The sequence below is a fragment of the Psammomys obesus genome, unplaced genomic scaffold (genome assembly GCF_907164565.1).
Source record: "Psammomys obesus unplaced genomic scaffold, mPsaObe1.curated_primary_1811, whole genome shotgun sequence".
Classification (NCBI taxonomy): Eukaryota; Metazoa; Chordata; class Mammalia; order Rodentia; family Muridae; genus Psammomys; species Psammomys obesus.
Window position 1 is genome coordinate 786,707 of NW_026592732.1, and position 18,996 is coordinate 805,702.

At 44.5% G+C, this 18,996-nt stretch overlaps 1 protein-coding gene across 2 annotated transcripts in view; it reads right to left on the reverse strand.

Moving 5' to 3' along the window:
* The window catches only part of Sae1 (SUMO1 activating enzyme subunit 1), a 54,331-nt gene that overhangs the window by 31,718 nt on the left and 3,617 nt on the right, over nucleotides 1-18,996 (reverse strand). For both annotated transcript variants that reach the window (XM_055615529.1, XM_055615530.1), the window contains exons 2-5: nucleotides 14,303-14,414; nucleotides 5,549-5,722; nucleotides 2,924-3,066; nucleotides 269-368 (exon numbers count right to left, since the gene is read on the reverse strand). In XM_055615529.1, the coding sequence (XP_055471504.1) occupies nucleotides 269-368; nucleotides 2,924-3,066; nucleotides 5,549-5,722; nucleotides 14,303-14,414 (529 nt within the window). The remainder of the gene's footprint in view (nucleotides 1-268; nucleotides 369-2,923; nucleotides 3,067-5,548; nucleotides 5,723-14,302; nucleotides 14,415-18,996) is intronic.

Here is an 18,996-nt window from a genome sequence, read left to right on the forward strand (position 1 = left end):
TTGTGAGCCACCATGTGGGTGCTGGGAATTGAGTTCAGAACCTTTAGGAAGAACAGCCAGTGCTCCTAACCTCTGAGCCATCTCTCCAGTTCCTATAAACCCATTTTCTTTAAAGGGACAAGCTAATGGGAATCAGCTGCAGCCATAACCCATATTAAATGGGCAGGGTCCAGTCTTGGGTTTTCCTTCAAGGCTTACCTCACTGGCAGTGATAAAGGCCCTGCCACATAAAGGTCACAAGGTTTCTGTCCTCAGCTCTCTACATTACCTTTTTGACCATGGTTGTCTCAGATGAATCAAGTTTTGCTCTCTTGGTATCAGGTCCATCTTCTACTCCTTGGCCAACTTTGGCAACTTTAGTTTTCTCTCTAGAAAGTGACAATGGAAGGAAATCAAGTTTGATCAGGAATCACATTATTAGAATTTAAAAAAATGCTATTATCAACTCACAGAATGATATCATCTAAGAGCAAAAAAGCTGAGCTCAAGGCCAGACTGATTTACACAGTGAGATCCAGGAGAGCCAGGGCTACATACACAGAGAAACCCTATCTTGAAAAACCAACCAAACAAAATGAGCAAAAAGGCTCTGGGGTCAATAAGCCTTGGGTTCAAGCACTGAAGACCTGATAAGTCAGTTAACTGTTGTGGTATGGACTCATTTTTTGTTTTGTTGATCCCAGGTGTAGGATATGGGCCTGATTCAGACTGTCTATAGCAACAAATGATTTGCTTTGTTTGGGCTCTTTGCCAGCTGCAGATAGTTTAAATCTGAGGACGCTGGAGAGAAAATAAATGCCAGGGTCCAGAGATGAAGAGGGCTCCAAGGAAGAAGGCTGACAATGCTTTCTGCTGATGCTCCTGGTTGCTGTTGATGAAGTTGAATGAGAAGAAGTTGGAGAGATCCTGAAATGAGATTGGACTTGCCCCAAGGAACCCAAAAACCCTAACCAGCAGGAAGTAGGCTAAGATAACTTTGTGCCCCCTCCCCACTAAACCTCTTTCTCTCCTACCCAATATTGGAGTGTTCCAAGAGATTGGGAGGAAGGGGCATTAAGAAACATAACATAAATAAAAGAAGTTTTAAAGTACGCCTACAAGTGGTGCCCAGACATAGGGCTTGGAATAGAGACATTAAGAAACAAAAATAAAATAGATTTTTAAGAAGTACACCAACAGTTCATCGCTCTGGGAATAGCTGTCTCTGGTGTGATTATGGAAAGAAAAGAGCATACGCAAACTGCCTAACATAAACAAGCTCCCAAAACCTAAGAAACTGCTTTGCAACCTGAGGAATCGTGAACCACAGAGTCAAAACTAGTTCCTCCTCCTGCTGTGAGAATTTCAGGCTAGAATATCCCAGCCTATTTCTGTTGTAATTGTTCAATGACTAGCAAACACTCCTAGAATCAGCCCTTTCTAAACCGACTTGTGTGGCTAGAGCAGGAGATGGTGACATGTCTGCCCCTTCAAAGTTCCCTTTTCTCTGGTTTACGAGGCAGGGTGTCTCTGTGCAGCCCAGGCTGTCGTGTAGACTAGACTGGCCTAGAACTCAAGAGATCCGCGGCCTCTGCCTCCCAACTGCTGGTGTGCCACCACCACCCAGCTCAAAGTTTAATTTTAGAGGCAAGAAACTTGTGGGCCAAAGAAATACCAAATGACTTGCTGAACAATAAATAAGAACACTGCTTAGTGGGAAGCTCTACCCAACTCTATTTCTCACTGACAAGGGAGGCTTCCAATGCTGTAGGAGTGAGATGAGAGAGATAGAGAGAAAAAGAGAAATATAATGAATGCTGGCCAGATACCCAATTTATATAGTTTTTGGGGTTTTTTAGATTTTTATTTATTATATATACAATGTTCTTCCTTCATGTACACCTGCACGCCATAAGAGGGCACCAGATCTCATTTATAGATGGTTGTGAGCCATCTTGTGATTGCTGGGAATTGAACCTCGGGCCCGCTGGAAGAGGCCAGTGCTCTTCACCTCTAAGCCATCCATCCAGGCCCTCATATAGTTTATAAAGCTCTGTTTGCTCCACAGTAGGCTCTGACTCTGGAGCTTTTCCAAGGCAGGCTGAATGTGCCCAAAGGGCTGCCCCTTTAACTAGCAAATTCTCCTCCACCATCTCTCAACATGCATCCACAAGTAGGGAACACGCCTTCCCTAGACAGCCTCAGTTCAGGAAACTGGGACATCCGTGTGATGCGCCTTGTGCACAACATTGCTTCTGGCTTCAGATGATGTACAGGCTGGTTTCGAGTGTCAACTTGGTACAAGCTAGAGTTATAGAGAAAGGAGTCTCAGTTGAGCCTCCATGAGATCCAGCTGTGGAATATTTTCTCAGTAAGATATCTGTAGGGGAGGACCCAGCCCATTGTGGGTGGGCGCCATCCCTGGGGTCTGTAGGAAGACAGGCTGAGCAAGCCTCCATGATCTCTTCACCATTCCTGGCTTTCTTTGGTTATGAACAGCTGACTAAACCCTTTCCTCTCTAATTTGCTTTTGGTCATGGGTTTTATCACAGCAATAGAAACCCTAAGACAGATGACATCATCATTTTTGAAGGGTGGGGTCCACATATCTCCTAAAAATTCTGACCCAACTAGCTGGGCAGGTATGGTAGCACATGCCTTTGATCCTAGGACTCAGAAGGCAGAAGTATGTAGATCTGAGCTGGAAGCCAGCCTGGTCTACAAAGTGAATTTTAGAACATCCAAACAGAGAAACCATGTCTTGAAAAACAACAAAAATGTGAACCTACAAAACACTCTACTTAGCAATTTGTTAATCTGGTTTCAGAATGTTCTAAAGTATTACAGGAAAATAAGCTACTTCATCGGGGCAGTCCGTTTCCTATCATAAATACTACTCAGCAGTGAGAAATGTTCCCTTCTGCCCTCTCCTCCCACCACTTACTCTACAAACTCATGCTCTCCAAGATTTGCAAAGGTGTACCCATGGTACCCAAAGACATCTCCTGTGAAGAACTTGATGCTGTTTCTGTGACAGATCTGGTCGACTTTAACAATGACGTCCCTGGAGCAGCACGTCAGGCACACCTGCAGGGAGACAGGAACTGACTGGTAAGAGCTGCAAACTGTGAATCACTGCCCTGCTGTCTACATAAATCTTCAATTAACTGTCTCCCTGGCAAGCTTAAGACCGGTTTCAACAGGTAAAACAGGTTCTTTGGGTGCTATAACTAAAAGACAAAAGAGAAGTTGCAGGTTTCAGGGTGTTGAAAATTTAAGTGGTATCATGGCCACTTTGGACAACTAAGAGAAACATTTAGCTGGAAAGTAAAACCACTCAAGAAATCTGTTCCCTTAATCCATGAGCATATAGTTCTCATGAAGACAGCAGCATCAAGACAATCTAACCTATCACCTTATCTTACCCACTAAAATCAAGCAAGTTCTGCTGACAAATAAAACCAGTTGTCGTCCCTCCCCAACATACACACAGGATTTCTTTGTGTAGCCTTGGCTTTCCTGGCCTTACTTCATAGACCAGGCTGGCCTCGAACTCACAAAAAACCGCCTGCCTCTGTCTCCCTGAATGTTGGGATTATAGGCATGCAACACCATGCCTGGCTAGTAAAAACATTTTTTAAATGACCCAACGGTCATGTGTGAGGACAGTCCCCACACGCATTAAAAAAATAAATAAATAAAAACTCATTTTTTGCAACAAGGTCTCTCAATTTAACTTAGCTAGCCTGGAACTCGCACTTGTAGACTAGGCTAGCCTCTTCCAAGCACTAGAAATAAAGGTATGCACAATCATAGCTTTCTATTTTACTAATTCTGTGTGTGACCAGGTGTGGGTAGTAAACGCCTGTAACCCCAGCACTTGGGAGGCAGAGACAGATAGGTCTCTGTGAGGTCAAGGCCAGCCTGGTCTATGGATATGTAACACATTCCAGGACAGCAAAACTATATGTATAGGGAGACTGTCTCAAAGGAAAACACTTCCAGGTCTCAGTTGGAGTGCTTGTCCGGCATGCCCAACGTCCTGGGTTAAATCCCAATGCCATAAAAAAATAACCCTTACCCAAAATTTACTCCCCCCTCCCACATATGGGACTTTCCTATAAAGTACATAACTCAGGACTAGAGAGATGGCTCAGCAGTAAGAGCACAGGCTGCTCTTTCAGAGGTCCTGGGTTCAGTTCCCAACACCCACATAGCAGCTCACAACTGTCTGTAACTCCTGTTCCAGGGGATCTGACACCCACACACAGGGATACATACAGAAAAAATGCAAGTGTACATTAGAAAAATATTAATTATTTCAAAAACAAACAAATACATAGCTTTCCAATGAAATTTTTACTGTTTGTCCAAGATCTCTTAAGCTTTCCCAGGGTACAGGGAACCCTGTCTTAAGAGGCCAAAGACAGCATGATGTAGAAGCACAAGCCTTTAATCTCAGCACTGAGAAGGCAAAGTCAGAGAAAATCTCTGTCCCTGCCTCCTCAAGAGTTCCTGACCAGCCTCGTCTATATAGTGAGTTCTAGGAGTGCTAGGACTTTGTAGAGAGATCCTGCCCCAAAAACAAGCAAGAAAAAGTCACAGGCACAGACATAGAATTTAGCTTTTCCTTTCACTTTTGCACCGAGCAGATGGGTGTGGATATCCCTCATTTGACTTATCATTGTAGTTACTCTTCTGTCAATTCCACAGCCAAAGTGGCTGTATTTAAAAAAATAAAATAAAAAATTGAGATCAGATGTGTTGGTTATCTTTGTTTTTTAAGAGAAAGTCAGCCAGGGCAGGGGGAAGTGTTACATATCTTTAATCACAGCACCCAGGAGGCAGAGTTGGGAAAATCTCTTGAGTTTGAAGTCAGCATGGTCTACAAAGCAAGTTCAGGATGGCCAAGACTACAAAGAGAAACCTTGTCTCAAAAAAAAAAAAAGCTCATGCTGGCCCCAAACTCAGTCTTGATCTCCTATTCCTTCCTGCTTTCATAAACCAAATGTTGGGATTACAGACATAAGCAACCAAGCTTAACTAGGGATGTTCCTTCTTTCTTAACGCAAAACACAAGCTATCTATAGCTTGATACTTCTAACAGATAGGTGTCACTTATTTGCTATTTGCAACAAAATTAATCGATGACTTAAGTTTTCAGAAGAATACATGAGCAAAGATTTTGAAAATAAAACACTAATGCTAAAATCTAATCTTAGGGAAAATAAACCTAGAGAGAGAAGTCAGCAAACAGCAGGCATCTCGCAAACAACCACAATTGATCTAACACACTAGACCTACATAGAAACATTTATACATGTTAAAGCCCAAAGAACAGAACAGTTTATAAATGTACATGAAGGAACACTCAAGAGCGTGTGATCTGAAAGCTCTTTCTTGTACACCTACAGTTAATCTTGCTATGAAATCCTGGCTGGCCTCAAGCTGGGAGCAGTCCTCCTTCCTGCTCCCAAGCACTGGGGTTCAGGTGTGAAGCCATACTGAGCTTCCACTACTACTTGAGCTTGCTTGACTCTCCCAGCAGGCTCAATACTTGGAAACTTACCGCATCAAACTGAGTAAAGAAGGCCTCCGGCTTCTTCTCTATGTCCTCAGTGTCCACCTTTACATCCACCATGGGGTTGAGATTCTGGGCTCGTTCCAAAGAGGCCTCAGCTCTGTTTTGGCCCACAGACCCAGTCTGAATCAAGAACTGAACTCCAGGGTCTTCTGGAGATACCTAAGAAATAAATTTTCTTCTTAATTCTTGAGTCTTTCTGGAATGTAAATCTCAAAGACATCCAAACTATAAGGATGCTAAAATGCCCAAAACCGATTGTTATTATTGTTCCTACAGAAATATGTCTAATGAAGACAGTCCTGGTTGGTTTTTGTTAACTTTATACAACCTAGAATAATCAAGAAAAGAGGAAATCTCAGTTGAGAAAATACCTACATCAGACTGGCCAGTGGACAAGTCTGTAGTGCATTTTTTTGATTAATGATTGCTGTGGAAGGGCCCAGCCTATTGAGAATGGTGCTATCCCATGGCAGGTGTCCTGTGTATGAAAGAAAGCAAACTGAGCAGGCCATGGGGAGCAAGTAGGAAGCAGCATTTCTCCATGGCTTCTACTTCAGGCTGTAACACGGGATGATTAAAGAGCGCCACCTTGTGTTCACAAAAGAAACTCTCTACTTAAACTTGTTTAGATAACTGCTAACAAAATGACTGATTACTAGTTCTGTGCTCAGCAGTAAAGTGCTTCCCTAGGACACACAGGACCCTCAGTGGGGAAGTGGAGGCAAACAAGTAACTGACTTCATCATTAAGGGTGAATGTCAGCCGAGTTTCAGAGACCAGGATTACTTGTGAATAGAATCCATATCACTCAAAGTATTTCATACATAAAATATATCTAACAAAATGATTTCACCACCTCACCAGAACTAAGCTCAGGGAAACTTGGTCTCCCGCCATCATCCCTGCCCTCTCCAATTACCTACAACTATCCAAAGCACACATTCTTCCAGTATCAAGAAAATAGGCTACCTTTTCAGACCAACTCTCTAACTGTCATGGTTTGGCTTATTTAAGTTTTTCAAAACAAAGTTTCTCTGTGTACCAAGGCCGGCCTTGAACTCACAGATATCCACCTGCCTCTGCCTCCTGAGTGCTGGAATTAAAGGTGTGTACCACTGCACCCTACAAGTATCATGTTTAAGTCACCACATCCTACCATCACATCATTCCCTACTACAAGGCAAAAACTGATTACGATTACGGCCAGTGGGTCTGGACCATTGCGGCTAGATTAAAATCCTGGTTCAATCACCGACTCTTCATGTACAGAGACACAATACTTAACATTCACCATTCCACACATAGCACCGACCACATAGCATTCTACTCCCTGACTCTCAGATCCTGGCTCTTCCCTTCATAAGACATTCTAGTCTCCCTAAGGCCCTCTCAGGTATAGCTGTGTGTGGGAGTCCATCTCAGGTCCAATCACTCCACTATACATAAGTTCCAAAAACCAACTCACTGACCCTTTTAGATACCAAAATCTGATGTCACTTCTCAAGTGACTTTTGGCGCCCACTGTCCCCTACCCTCCAACCGAATCAGTTAAAGTCCTGTCATCCTGGATGTCCCATCAGACCTTCATCACTGAGCTCTCATCTACACCTTTCGGTGAGAAGCCACTAGCAATCCACTTAACCGCCGAGGCCAGAGACCCTGTCTTCACACACTCCTGGCCTGCTTGTAGCCCTGCAGGGAGCTGGCTAAGGGCATGGGCCCTGGAGTCAGGCTGCCTGTGTCCTGCCCAGACTCCTCACCGAGACTGAGAAACTGTAATAATCAGGGCCTCACTTCCTTTCCCTCAATTTGCTTATCTAGCAAATGGTGGCATATCCTAAAACTCAAGTAGTTCTGAGAACAAGAAACAGCAAGAGTCATCTTCTATAACCGTTCTTGGGATGAGTGCACTTCCTGCCATCTCTATCACTACAATTCTCAGACCCTTTCACTTCTCATCCACTCTACGCAGCAAACTCCTGAAGTGGTCTCTAGCCCTACATCTTGAGTCAATCAATAATTAACAGTGATTATTGATCCAGGAGATCTAGATTAGTGATGTACTTTATTAATAGTGGTCTTCTTGATGGGTGATAGAGACCAAAGCTGGTCAAGTTCCCTCCTCTCTCCCTTCTTTTCAAACTGTCTAATGATTATTCACCCAGAGGCCTCCAATAGACCCTCCTAAAAGATCCCTCGCTAAAGCAGAGTCTTTCAACTTTAAGATAAACACATCCTTGATCTCTATTCAAGATCAGAACTCTAGGAAACCTCTCAGGTGTCATATCACAATCTGAGACAGGCTGGCTTCTGGATAAAGCTTTGAGAATGAAAGCCAGACCCCAAGCACCCTTTTTTAATTCAGTGCATAGCAGACCCAAGAAGTGCTTTTGGATGTATGCTGAATATAAACCAAATAAAATGCTAAGGGGCAGGCATTAAAATCCTCATCTAAAAGAAACAGCCTGAGACGTCCATTGTCCAGATTTAGGAGCTGGGACTATAGCCAAATCCACAGGATTCCAAGGCCTTCCAAACATTTTGCACCACTGCCTTCTAGGGGTGTTCTTCGGAAAATTTCAGAAGAAAAAGAATTTATGGACTGTTAAATTTATCTGATGGATTTTGGACTAGGTAAGCTGACTAGCACTAGGCTACAAGAAGTCCAACATAAAGCACACCTAACTGTAACCTGGAATGCTTTTACATTTGTATTACAGCCCAGGTTCTCTACAGTGTAGCTGCGATTGAGGACACTCAAAAATAAGGCACTGTAGCCCTCCAAGTGAGTGGGGAAGAAATCAGCTGGTCCCTCCCAACACTGGGCAGCCCTTAGCAGTCTTCTGATATGGCATTAGAACCATCTCATACACCTCTTGGTGTATGGTGGCCCCACTTGAGCCCCACAGCCAAATGATGGCTTGGTAGCAGGCGTGCTCGTCCTCCTCTGGATATACTCCTACCTCTAGAGGGCACTGTAGTCTTAGGTATATCTTCTGTCCTGACAGCTTGCTCACAGATATGTATGTATTTCCTTAGGTTTTCTTTCTTTTTAAATGCTTGTCTGAGTTTTGATACGTAGCCCAGAATGACTTCAAACTTGCAGCAATCCTCCTGCCTCAGCTTTCTGAGTACTGGGATTACAGGTATGTACTACTATGCCATTCTCCTATGTTTAACTTAAAAAACAATTTTTAATTGGGTATAGGGCTTGTCTAGCAAATTGGCATAGTGTTTATCTAGCAAGCATGAAGCCCTGGGTTTGACCTCCAATGCTTAATAAATAGTGGGCTGACTCATGCAGCACTGGGGAGGTAAAGGCAAGATCAGAAGGTCAAGGTCACCTTCACCTGAAGTTTGATGTGAGCTAGAGCTAACTGAAAAATCCTACCTCAGTAACGATAAAAATGCCAGAAACAACTGTACATTCCTTTAATCTCAGCACTATGGACGTAGACGCAGGCTGATCCCTGTGAGTTTGAGGGCAGCTTGGTCAACATTGAAAGGTACAAGTCAGCCCCTACATAGTTGAGAGCTGGAGGCTGCCAGGCATGGTGGAGTACAAGCCCACCTTTAATCCCAGCACTCAGGAGGCCGAGGCTAGCCTCGTCTACACAGTAAGTTCCAGGATAGCCAGGAACTACACAGACAGACCCTATCTCAAAACAAACAAGAGTTGTAGCTGTGACACCAAATAGTAAAATTCATGGTTCTCTTCACAATGCAACAGAAAATCCTAGTTTTCTGAGACAAGGTCTCATGTAGCTTTGAGGTTACACTGCAAGTCCCAAGGTACCCCAACTATGCACACTGAAGCTCTGCTTCAAAATTCAAAAAGACCAAGAAGAAAACAAATAAAATATTGCTAGAAAACCTACATGTCAAAAAAAAAAAAAAAGAAAAGAAAAAGAAAACCTACATGTCACTATGTCACTTGAGGCTTGAAAATGTGTAAAACACTTTCACCCTGAAGGAAAGACAGGCTGAAGAAAGTTGCAAGGGAACAGGGCACTGCTCTCTGTATATAAGGTCTGTTGGGATCTCTACGGTCAGTCCCAAGGGACCTGACAAGGGACCTGTCAGGCATCTGTGAAGCCGCCTATGGAACCCCTATGTAAAACACATGCACATGCTCTGGGTCACCTTATAAGAGAACTCACACCACCTCTCATCACTCTCTTTTGCCAGACCCAGAGTTGGTCCCTTCCCTTAATAAACCTCCCATGTGAAACCAGTCGCATGGTGTGATTTGTGAACCTGCTGTGTAACTTGGCTGCACAATCCTAACATTGGTACATTGGCCAGGAATAGGCGCTTTCAGCCGCCAAGCTGCGTGGTGGCTGCTATCTGCACCAGCACCCCACCAGAGCTGCTGGAAACCTATTTCATTCCAAATCCACCCGTGACCCACTTTCCAGCAACCAGATCACAACCTCTTACATGCAATACTGGCTGGATTGTTGAATTCCCCTCATTGGTCAGCATAAATAGGGGAAGATTGACCACTGAGCGTCCTGCAACTTCCTCGGTACCTTTTGAGATGGAGAAACCCCCAACCATAGCCTTCACTGGCCACAGTTGACCCTTTTTGCTGACCTTCATTTAGGGCTTCCTCTTCCTTTGGGTGAGATTCCCCCGCCCCCTCGCTCCTCTACGAAAATCCTAGTGCTGGGTAAACTGTGCGGGCAGCTATGCCCTTGGTCTCTGGCCAACACTGCCCAGCTGTTGGATCAGATAGCACCACATTACTCTACTGAGCCAAACCTTCCTTTTGGGACGCCTCTGATGGTCCCTAACTCCTACCCTCCCAACGGGAACGCCTATTCGTCCGTTCTTCCCCTACACATGGAACCTGAGTTAAAGGCCTTTTAGCTCATACGCCTCTGTAATAAAACTTGGCCTACATATTCCTTAGACTAATGGTTCAAATTGGCCGATTAATGGCACATTAGATCCCAATATTTTATGGGATCTTTTTAATTACTGTAAGTGATATGGTAAATGGAAGGAGGTATCTTATGTTCAAGCATTCTCTCTCCTCCTCTCTAAACCTTCTCTATGTTCTTCCTGTTTTCCTACCCAACTTCTTCTAGCTATAAAGTCTCAACCTCAAGAGTTCTCTACCTTTGACCTTCTACCAGATGAACCTCACTGTTCTCAACCTCTGGCTTTTTCTCAACCTCCGCCTTCTCCCTCTTAGGCTCTTCCAGACCCCTCAGACCCCTCCCCAGCAACAGGTAGTCCTAGTCGTCCTAATTTGGCACCTACTTTCACCCCACCAACAGCTTTTAGCCTTACCTGCTCTTTATAGCGAAGACCCTTTTTCTATTCAGCATAAACCAACCTCAATTCTTCCCTTGAGGGAGATGGCCAGTGTGGATGGCTCAGTTAGGGTGCATGTTCCTTTCTCATTAACTGAACTTTCTCAGTAGAAAACAGACTAGGATCCTATACCTCTAATCCTTCTACTTTCATTAAAGAATTTCAATATCTCCCTCAATCTTATCGTCTTACCTTCCATGATTCTTATCAACAACCTATTACCTGAAGAGCACAGGTCAATTTGGGAACAGGCTAGAATGCATGCCGATGAGGTTCACCAAACAAACACAACACACCTGGTTGTGGTTGAGGTAGTGCCCAATCAGGATCCACAATGGGATTATAATACCTGGGAAGGCACTTTAGCCAGAGACCAGTTTCCGACCTGCCTCCTGGCTGGTCTCCGCAAGGCTGCCCTCAAGCCAGTTAATTATGAGAAGCTCCAGGAGGTCGTTCAGGACACGAATAAACCCTATCTTAATTTCTAGAGCGCCTTACAAAGGCCCCCTTACAACATACTAATCTAGACCTCAAAAGTACAGAGGGTATGCAACTCCTGATGACCTATTTTTTAATCCCAGAGTTACCCCGACATCAGAGCTAAGCTTAAATGCTTGGAGAGAGGACCTCTGACTTCACAGGCAGACGTTTTAGTGCTAGCCTTTAAGGTGTACCATGGGAGAGATGAGAAAGCCTGCAAGCAAACACCAAATGCTGGCCAAGGCCATCCGACTGGCCTTAGCAACTACCCAGGCACCCTTGCCTCCTAAAGCACAAGGACCATGGGTCCCTTTCAAATGTGGTTAAGAAGGTCACTTGGGCCGGTTTTGTCCTAATCCCTGCAAGCCACCAGGGCCATGTCCAAAATGCCACCAAGAGGGATACTGGGGTGTTGACTGTCACCTTTTCTCCCATGATTTGGGGGCATCACTCCCAAATCGCTCTCTGGCTGATATCCTAGTCCTGGCTACACATGACTGAAGGTACCCAGGTTCCCTTGACCCAACCATTGCCATCACTAGCAGGGAGCCACGGGTAATTATCATGGTATCAGGGTGGTTCATCTCCTTCCTTGTGGACACCGGAGCCACTTACTCAGTCCTGACAGAGTATTGGGGGCCAACCTCTCTTTATAGTTCCTCTATTGTCGGGGTAGGGGACAACCTTGCCAGCCTTTACCACTCAATTGTATTTTCAGGGGTGTTCCATTGACTCAGTCCTTTTTAGTGATGCCAACCTGTCTAGTTCCCTTACTGGGAAGGGACTTTTTAGCCAAAGTGGGAGCCTCTCTCTCCTATTTGCCTAACCCCAAGCTCACCAGTATCCTCTCTCCTCCTTCTCCTAGCTACTCTACCTACCAGTTGTGACACGTCACTTCCTTTACCAGCCTTTCAAGTGGACCCCCACATCTGGGATGTCCAAAACCCCTCTGCCGCTAGGCACCATTCTCCTGTGGTCATTTAGCTACAGGATCCCACCCAAGGTATTATCAATTCCCTGGGGATGGGAGTAGAGAAGGTCACTAAACACTCCTCTAAGGTTATTGCCTCTCTGACATCCCCCCCCAAATAGTACAAACCTTTCATTTTGTCTCCTACTTCAGACTCTGACCTTGGTCTATAAGCTACTTAAGGTGCCCCATCGGGCCATTTTAAAGCTTTCTGGCTATGTGTCCCACCTGGGACCAACTCAGAACTACCATTGACAGCTTCTCCAGTGACTCTGTCAAGTAAACTTACTTCCATTTACTAACTGCCCTGATTCAACAACAGGAAGGCCACAACCCCCTCCCTTTTCCATATCATTCTCTGGCATGGCAAGCTGTTTCAAGGCATCCAGGACACACTCTGTAGGAATGTTAAGTTCCTTAGACTGTAATAAAACCATAATCCTTGATACCTCATCGCAACCCTAATGCCCTACTGCTAGTAATACCCTGATTCTTTGCGGTATTCAGGTCTACCATAGTCTGCCTGCTGATTGGTCAGGAGTTTGTGCACTTATGCTCCTTTTCCCCGAGCTGGGGGTGATAAATGAAAAGGAGCCCCTACCCATCCCGGTCACGGACTCAATAGCTGCCCACCAGGATAAGAGCAATTCAAACCTTGGCTCCTCTTGGCTGTTGCAGGAATCACAGCAGCTGTCAGGACTGGGACAGCAGGACTAGCCACTTCCCTAACTTTGTATTATCAGCTTTCTTCCCAGTTCATCCAGGACCCCCAGCAAGTGGCTCAGACAATACTAACTCTCCAAGGACAGACTGACACCCTGGCAGCAGTAGTACTTCAAAACTGATGAGGACTGGCTGTCCTCAAGGCTAAAGAAGGTGGCCTTTGCATCTTCCTCCAGGAGGAATGCTGTTTTTACGTCAACCAGTACAGTATAGTAAAAGACAAAATCCAACAACTCCAGACAAACCTACAAAAGCAAAGGGAACGGCTGGAGGCCTCTAGTTCTTGGACCTTCAAGAACCCCATATGGAAATGGATTCTGCCCTTCCTCACCTCTTCTGCTCATCTTTCTGCTTTCTGTACCCTGCTTTATTAACTTCTCTACATTCCTCCGACAAACAAATGCAAAAATTCGCTAATCAAACCATTAATCAGTTACTCTTACCCTGATGGTGAGGACCAGCTATACCCTGAGAACGACAATGCCCCTAATCAGCAAGAAAGAGAAAAGGTCGTCCCTATGCCCTCCCCACCGTCACTCCCTTCCTGGCTCCTCACTTTTTAATAAAACAAAAAGGGAGGAATGTTGAGATTCATAAGCAGACATCTCTACGGCCAGCCCGAAGGGACCTGACAAACAAGGTATCAGGCATCTGTGAGGCCACCTATGGACTGCCTGAAACCACCTGCGAGTGCTCTGGGTCACCTCATAAGAGAACTCACACCACCTCCCCTCACTCACACTCTTTCACTCTCTCTCTCTCTCTCTCTCTCTCTCTCGCCCTATCCAGAGACAGTCTCTGTGACCCCTTCCCCCTTCCCTTAATAAACCTCCCACATGGTACCAGTTGCACGGCAGTTTGTGAACAAACCATGTAACTTTGCTGCACAATCTTAACAAGGTCTATGTACCTTCTCTTGGATTCAGTACTTTTCAAAGTAAAGCTAGTGAGCCATCTACAACAAGATTATAAGAGTCTTACTATGTAGCAAAAGCTACGCTTGAACCTGCAAACTTGCCACCATCTCCTAAATGTTGGGATTATAGGAAAGTGCCACCACATAGAACTGAGACATCTTTTAAATGTACCCATTCCTGAACCACCCCAGGCCTTCTGAACCAGCAACTCAGGACTGAAGGCTAGCTACCTAAGCCTTCAGTCTCTCAGTGCCACAGAACCTGGATTTGACCTGCAGCACTCACAGCATGACCAGTTGAGAGACAAGGCAAGCAGAGGGTACATACCCGTTCATGATCCAACATGGTCAGTCCTTTCACTCCCGCCAGGATAAGATTCTTTGCAATTTCTGCCCCAAGTCCTTTCATGCCAACAATTAGTACCCGGGAGGCTCGAAGCCTGTAAAACACAGGTTAGGTTAATCTGATGACCCCTGGGACTTGCTCAAACACAGAAAAATAAAAAGAAAAATTGATCTTCACTATATGTACCCAAGCACTGCTGAATCTTCAAGATCTAGAAGATGAGCCCCAAACCTGCATAGAAAGTTACTTGTTTGTTGAGCACCTACCACGACATGTGCAAACAGAGCAGTGATAAGGCAGCTCTTCACATTTAAGAGCAGGTGACAGGGCTGGGGATGTAGCGTAGTTGGCAGAACACTTGCCTCGCAGGCATGAGGTCCTGCGTTGATGCAGAGCCACACAGAAATAAAATAAAAAGATCGAGGAAAATGTGATTTAAACAGAACAGTGATAATGGTGAAAACCTTTCAACAGCGCACGTCTGTCATGTGAGCAGCTGGGAAGCTGAGGCAAAATGGATCTCAGGAAGTTCAAGTCCACACTGGATTACAAAGACCTTGTCTCAACAACAAAAAGAAACCATAGAAGGAGCTTTTGAAACAAAATGAAATAATCAACATATAGATAGTTGAAAAGAAAAGCATACCAACAATAGAAAACTAAATCTGTAAAACATAAACTCAAGAGAGGAATACTTGAAGCTGGGTGTGGTGGCATACACCTTTAATCCCAGGCAGATCTCTGTGAGTTCAAGGCCAGACTGGTCTATAGAATGAGTTCCTGGATAGCAAGGGCTGTTACACAAGAAACCCTTATTTAAAAAAAAAAAAAAAAAAAAAAAAAATCCAAAGAAAGGAAAAAAGGATGCTTGGTTTGACGGGTGTTTCAGAGATAACAAGAACACAGAGGCTGCAATGTAGTGGAAATGAATACTCTCAAAAGAAAATGTTAAGCTGAGCAGTGGTGGTACATGCCTTTATTCCCAGCACTGGAGAGGCAGAGGCAGGTGGCAGCTCTCTGGTGGCCTATCTGATCTACAGAGTAAGTTCCTGGAGAACCAGAGCTACACAGAGAAAATGGTCTTTACAAAAAACAAAAAGAGAGAAAGAGAGAGCAGATAAATGCAGGAAGATTACTACAAATGTTTCAAGCTTGTCAGGACCAAAACCAAGCATTATTTAGATGCTAGAGCAGTATCTGGCATGAAGCAAACATGACACTGGTGTTAATACTTACTGTACTTCAACTCCACCTTCATTATAAAAATGAAGCTAGCCATATACTTGAATCTGGAATTTTAGCACCTACTCTTCAAAAGAATTGTTTTGAGACTTGGACTCAAGCGTCCCAGTTGTTGTCCCTAAAACTATGTAGCAGAGGATAGCCTTGAACTTTGACCTTTCTGCCTCTACCTCCAGTGAGCTAATAGGTGTGCACCTTCTTGCCCAATATATTTAGTAGTACTATCAAACCCAAGGCTTCATGCATACAAGGAAGGCAAGCAACTGAGCTACATTCCCAGCTGGTAAAATCTACAGCTCACACTCAGTAGTACAGGATTTATCTATACACACTACTTTACTAGGCTTATCTCCTATTATTACCCAACTACTCACCACCAAGCATGCCCTCAGCTTTCCACCTCCAGACTTCAAAATCCGAGCAGTCCACAACCCTTAGACACACCTTTCCCTCTGGCCTACTCAAGCTCCCTCAGCCCAAAGCCATTTCCTCTCGCCCTCGGTGGCCAATATTCTCGGTCAAATTCATTTGATTAAGAATCACCATGTGGGCTGGAGAGATGGCTCAGGTTAAGAGCTCTGCCTGCTCTTTCAGAGGTCATGTGTTCAATTCCCAGCAACCACATGGTGGCTCACAACCATCTAAAATGAAATCTGGTGCCCTCTTCTGGCGTGCAGGTGTACATGCAAACACACATTGTATACAAAACAAATAAATCTTAAAAAAAAAAATCTTAAAATAAATCTTAAAAAAAGAATCACCGTGTACACACAGGTCCAGATATGTTCTATGGCAGTGCTTATAAAAAGATTCAATGAAGAGGGCAGACCACCCTGACTGTGGGCAGCACAATCAATGGAGTGGGTCCACATTCAATTAAAAAGAGAAAAAAAGGAAGCAAGCTGCCTCAGCTTTTCACAAGCAAAAGTGCTTGCTGCCAGGCTGGAGAGACGGCTCAGTGGTTAAGAGCTCTGTCTGCTCTTCCAGAGGTCTTGCGTTCAATTCCCAGCAACCACATAGTGGCTCACAACCATCTACACCCTCTACTGCCATCTTCTGGCATGCAGGTTTACATACAGATAGAGCTTTCAAAATAAATAAATAAAATCTTAAAAAAAAAAAAAAAAAGTGCTTGCTGCCTGAGGATGCGAGCCTTGATGAGTTCCATTCTCAGAAGCTACGGATAGTAGAGAACCAAGTCCACAAAGTTGTCCCCTGACCTCCATACATACATGCCAAGGCATGTACCACCCACCACAGACTGAATAATTAAATAAAACTCCCAGCACTCAGGAGGCAGCAGCAGGCTGATCTCTGTGAACTCAAGACCAACATGTTTTCCATAATGAGTTCCTAGACCCTGTCTCCCACAAACAGGGAGCAGAAACACCAATTGTTCACCCGTTTCCCGACCACACGAAATGCCACCAGTTGTCTCACATCCCTGATACCGTGGCTTTTCTTGCCTCAAAATAAACCAAAGCAACAAGAAAAGCATTGATACACAGGCCTTTCTTTATAAATTTTTTATTGCATTGTTTGTGTGGATGGATGAATGGCCATAAGTGGAGGTCAGAGGAAACTCAGAAGTCTGTTCTGTTCTTCCACTATGTGGGTCCCTGAGACTAAGATCATGCTGTCAGGCTTTGCAGCAAACACCCTTACCTGGAGAGCCAACTTGCCAACCCCAGGAGCCTTTCCTACTTTGGCACACTCAAGGGAGAATGACCTCTCCAGAACTTTCTTTGCCACACCAACATGAAAGGTCTCTAACGGTCCTAATGGCTTGTCATCCCAGCTGCTCAAGAAGTTGAGGCAGGAGGCTGAAAAAGTAAAGTGAAGCTAACTGGGAGAGATGGCTCACACCTGAAAACCCAGTATGCCAGTGTTAGTTTGTGTTAAGAGTGAAACCATGTCTCAAAACACACAAAGAAATGAAACACACACAGAACGAGGGGTGGTGGTGACACTACTGCGTAAACAAATTTACAAAGAGAAAAGGCTTCAGTCCAGTCTCAGGTAACGGTGGTGCTTCCGCCCCACCCCCAAGTCATTACAGCACAGCTCTTCAGAGTAAGTGGTCTGAAACTATTCCGTTTATTCAATAGCAATCAAAAACAAGTATCGTGTTTTTAATCTTAACCACACATGCCAGGGCCCCAGAGACTACGGCTTACTTATGGCTCAATTATATGAAAAGTGCTTAAAACACTACCTGGCACATAGTCAGCACTTAATGAAGTAGCTATTATTTATATTCTCTGAAGTAGCAATTCCTCTTCTAGGAATCAATCCTACTAAAGTACATGAATGTAAAAATTATACAGAAGCTTGCACAGTGGCAATATTGTAGCCACTGAGGTTTGTCTGAGGTACAATTATTTTGAGTTGAAAAATATGAACATATAGACAAAAATACAAGTGTTGCATAACCTATACCCTAACCTATGTGATCATCATCCCCCACCTACAAAACTCAACAGGACCCAGAAGTACAGCAAGCACATGTAGTTTCAGCTATGATGGAAGCTAAGACAGAAAGGTCATCACTTGAACCCAGGAAGAGCAAAGCAAGACCCTGTTTCTTTAAAAATAAAAACATTATTTTGTCGTATTTGCTTGCATGCACTTTGCTGCATCCTGTGTGCGCAAGAGGCCAGAGGAGACGAGATGCCCTGGAAGTGGAGCTGCAGAAAGTTGTGAGCTGCCTGGAACTGAACTCCAGTCTCCTCAAGGAACAGTAAGTGCTCTTACCTAAGTTATCGCAACAGCCTAAGATGCTGTTTCTTAAAAATACAAAAACAAGCTGTGGCTAGAATTCGGTTGACAAGAGTATTTGTCCAGCATGCACGAATTACTGGGTTCCATCCCCCACAGCATAAATAGGGTGTAATCCAAGCACTCAAGAGACAGAGGTAGTGGCAGGAGGATCAGAAGTGCAAGGTGATCAGACTGAGTGAGTATAAGGCCAACCTGTATAAGTATAAGGTAACAGGAAACCCTGTCAAAATACATTTGGCCTCCATGCTTTCATTCTGTCCCTTACAATCTACTGTTCCAATTCCAAAGATATGTTTTGAGCCAGGCAGTGGTGGTGCACACCTATAATCCCAGCGCTCAGGAGGCAGAGGCAGGTGGATCTGAGTTTGAAGGCAGCCTGGTCTAAGAGTGAGTTTAAAGACAACCAAGGACTACACCAAAAATCTCTGTCTTGGAGAAGGTGAAGAAGGTGAAGAAGGTGAAGAAGGAGGAGGAGGAGGAGGAGGAGGAGGAGGAGGAGGAGGAGGAGAGGAAGAAGGTGAAGAAGAAGAAGGTGAAGAAGAAGGTGAAGAAGAAGGTGAAGAAGAAGGTGAAGAAGAAGGTGAAGAAGAAGGTGAAGAAGAAGGTGAAGAAGAAGAAGAAGAAGAAGAAGAAGAAGAAGAAGAAGAAGAAGA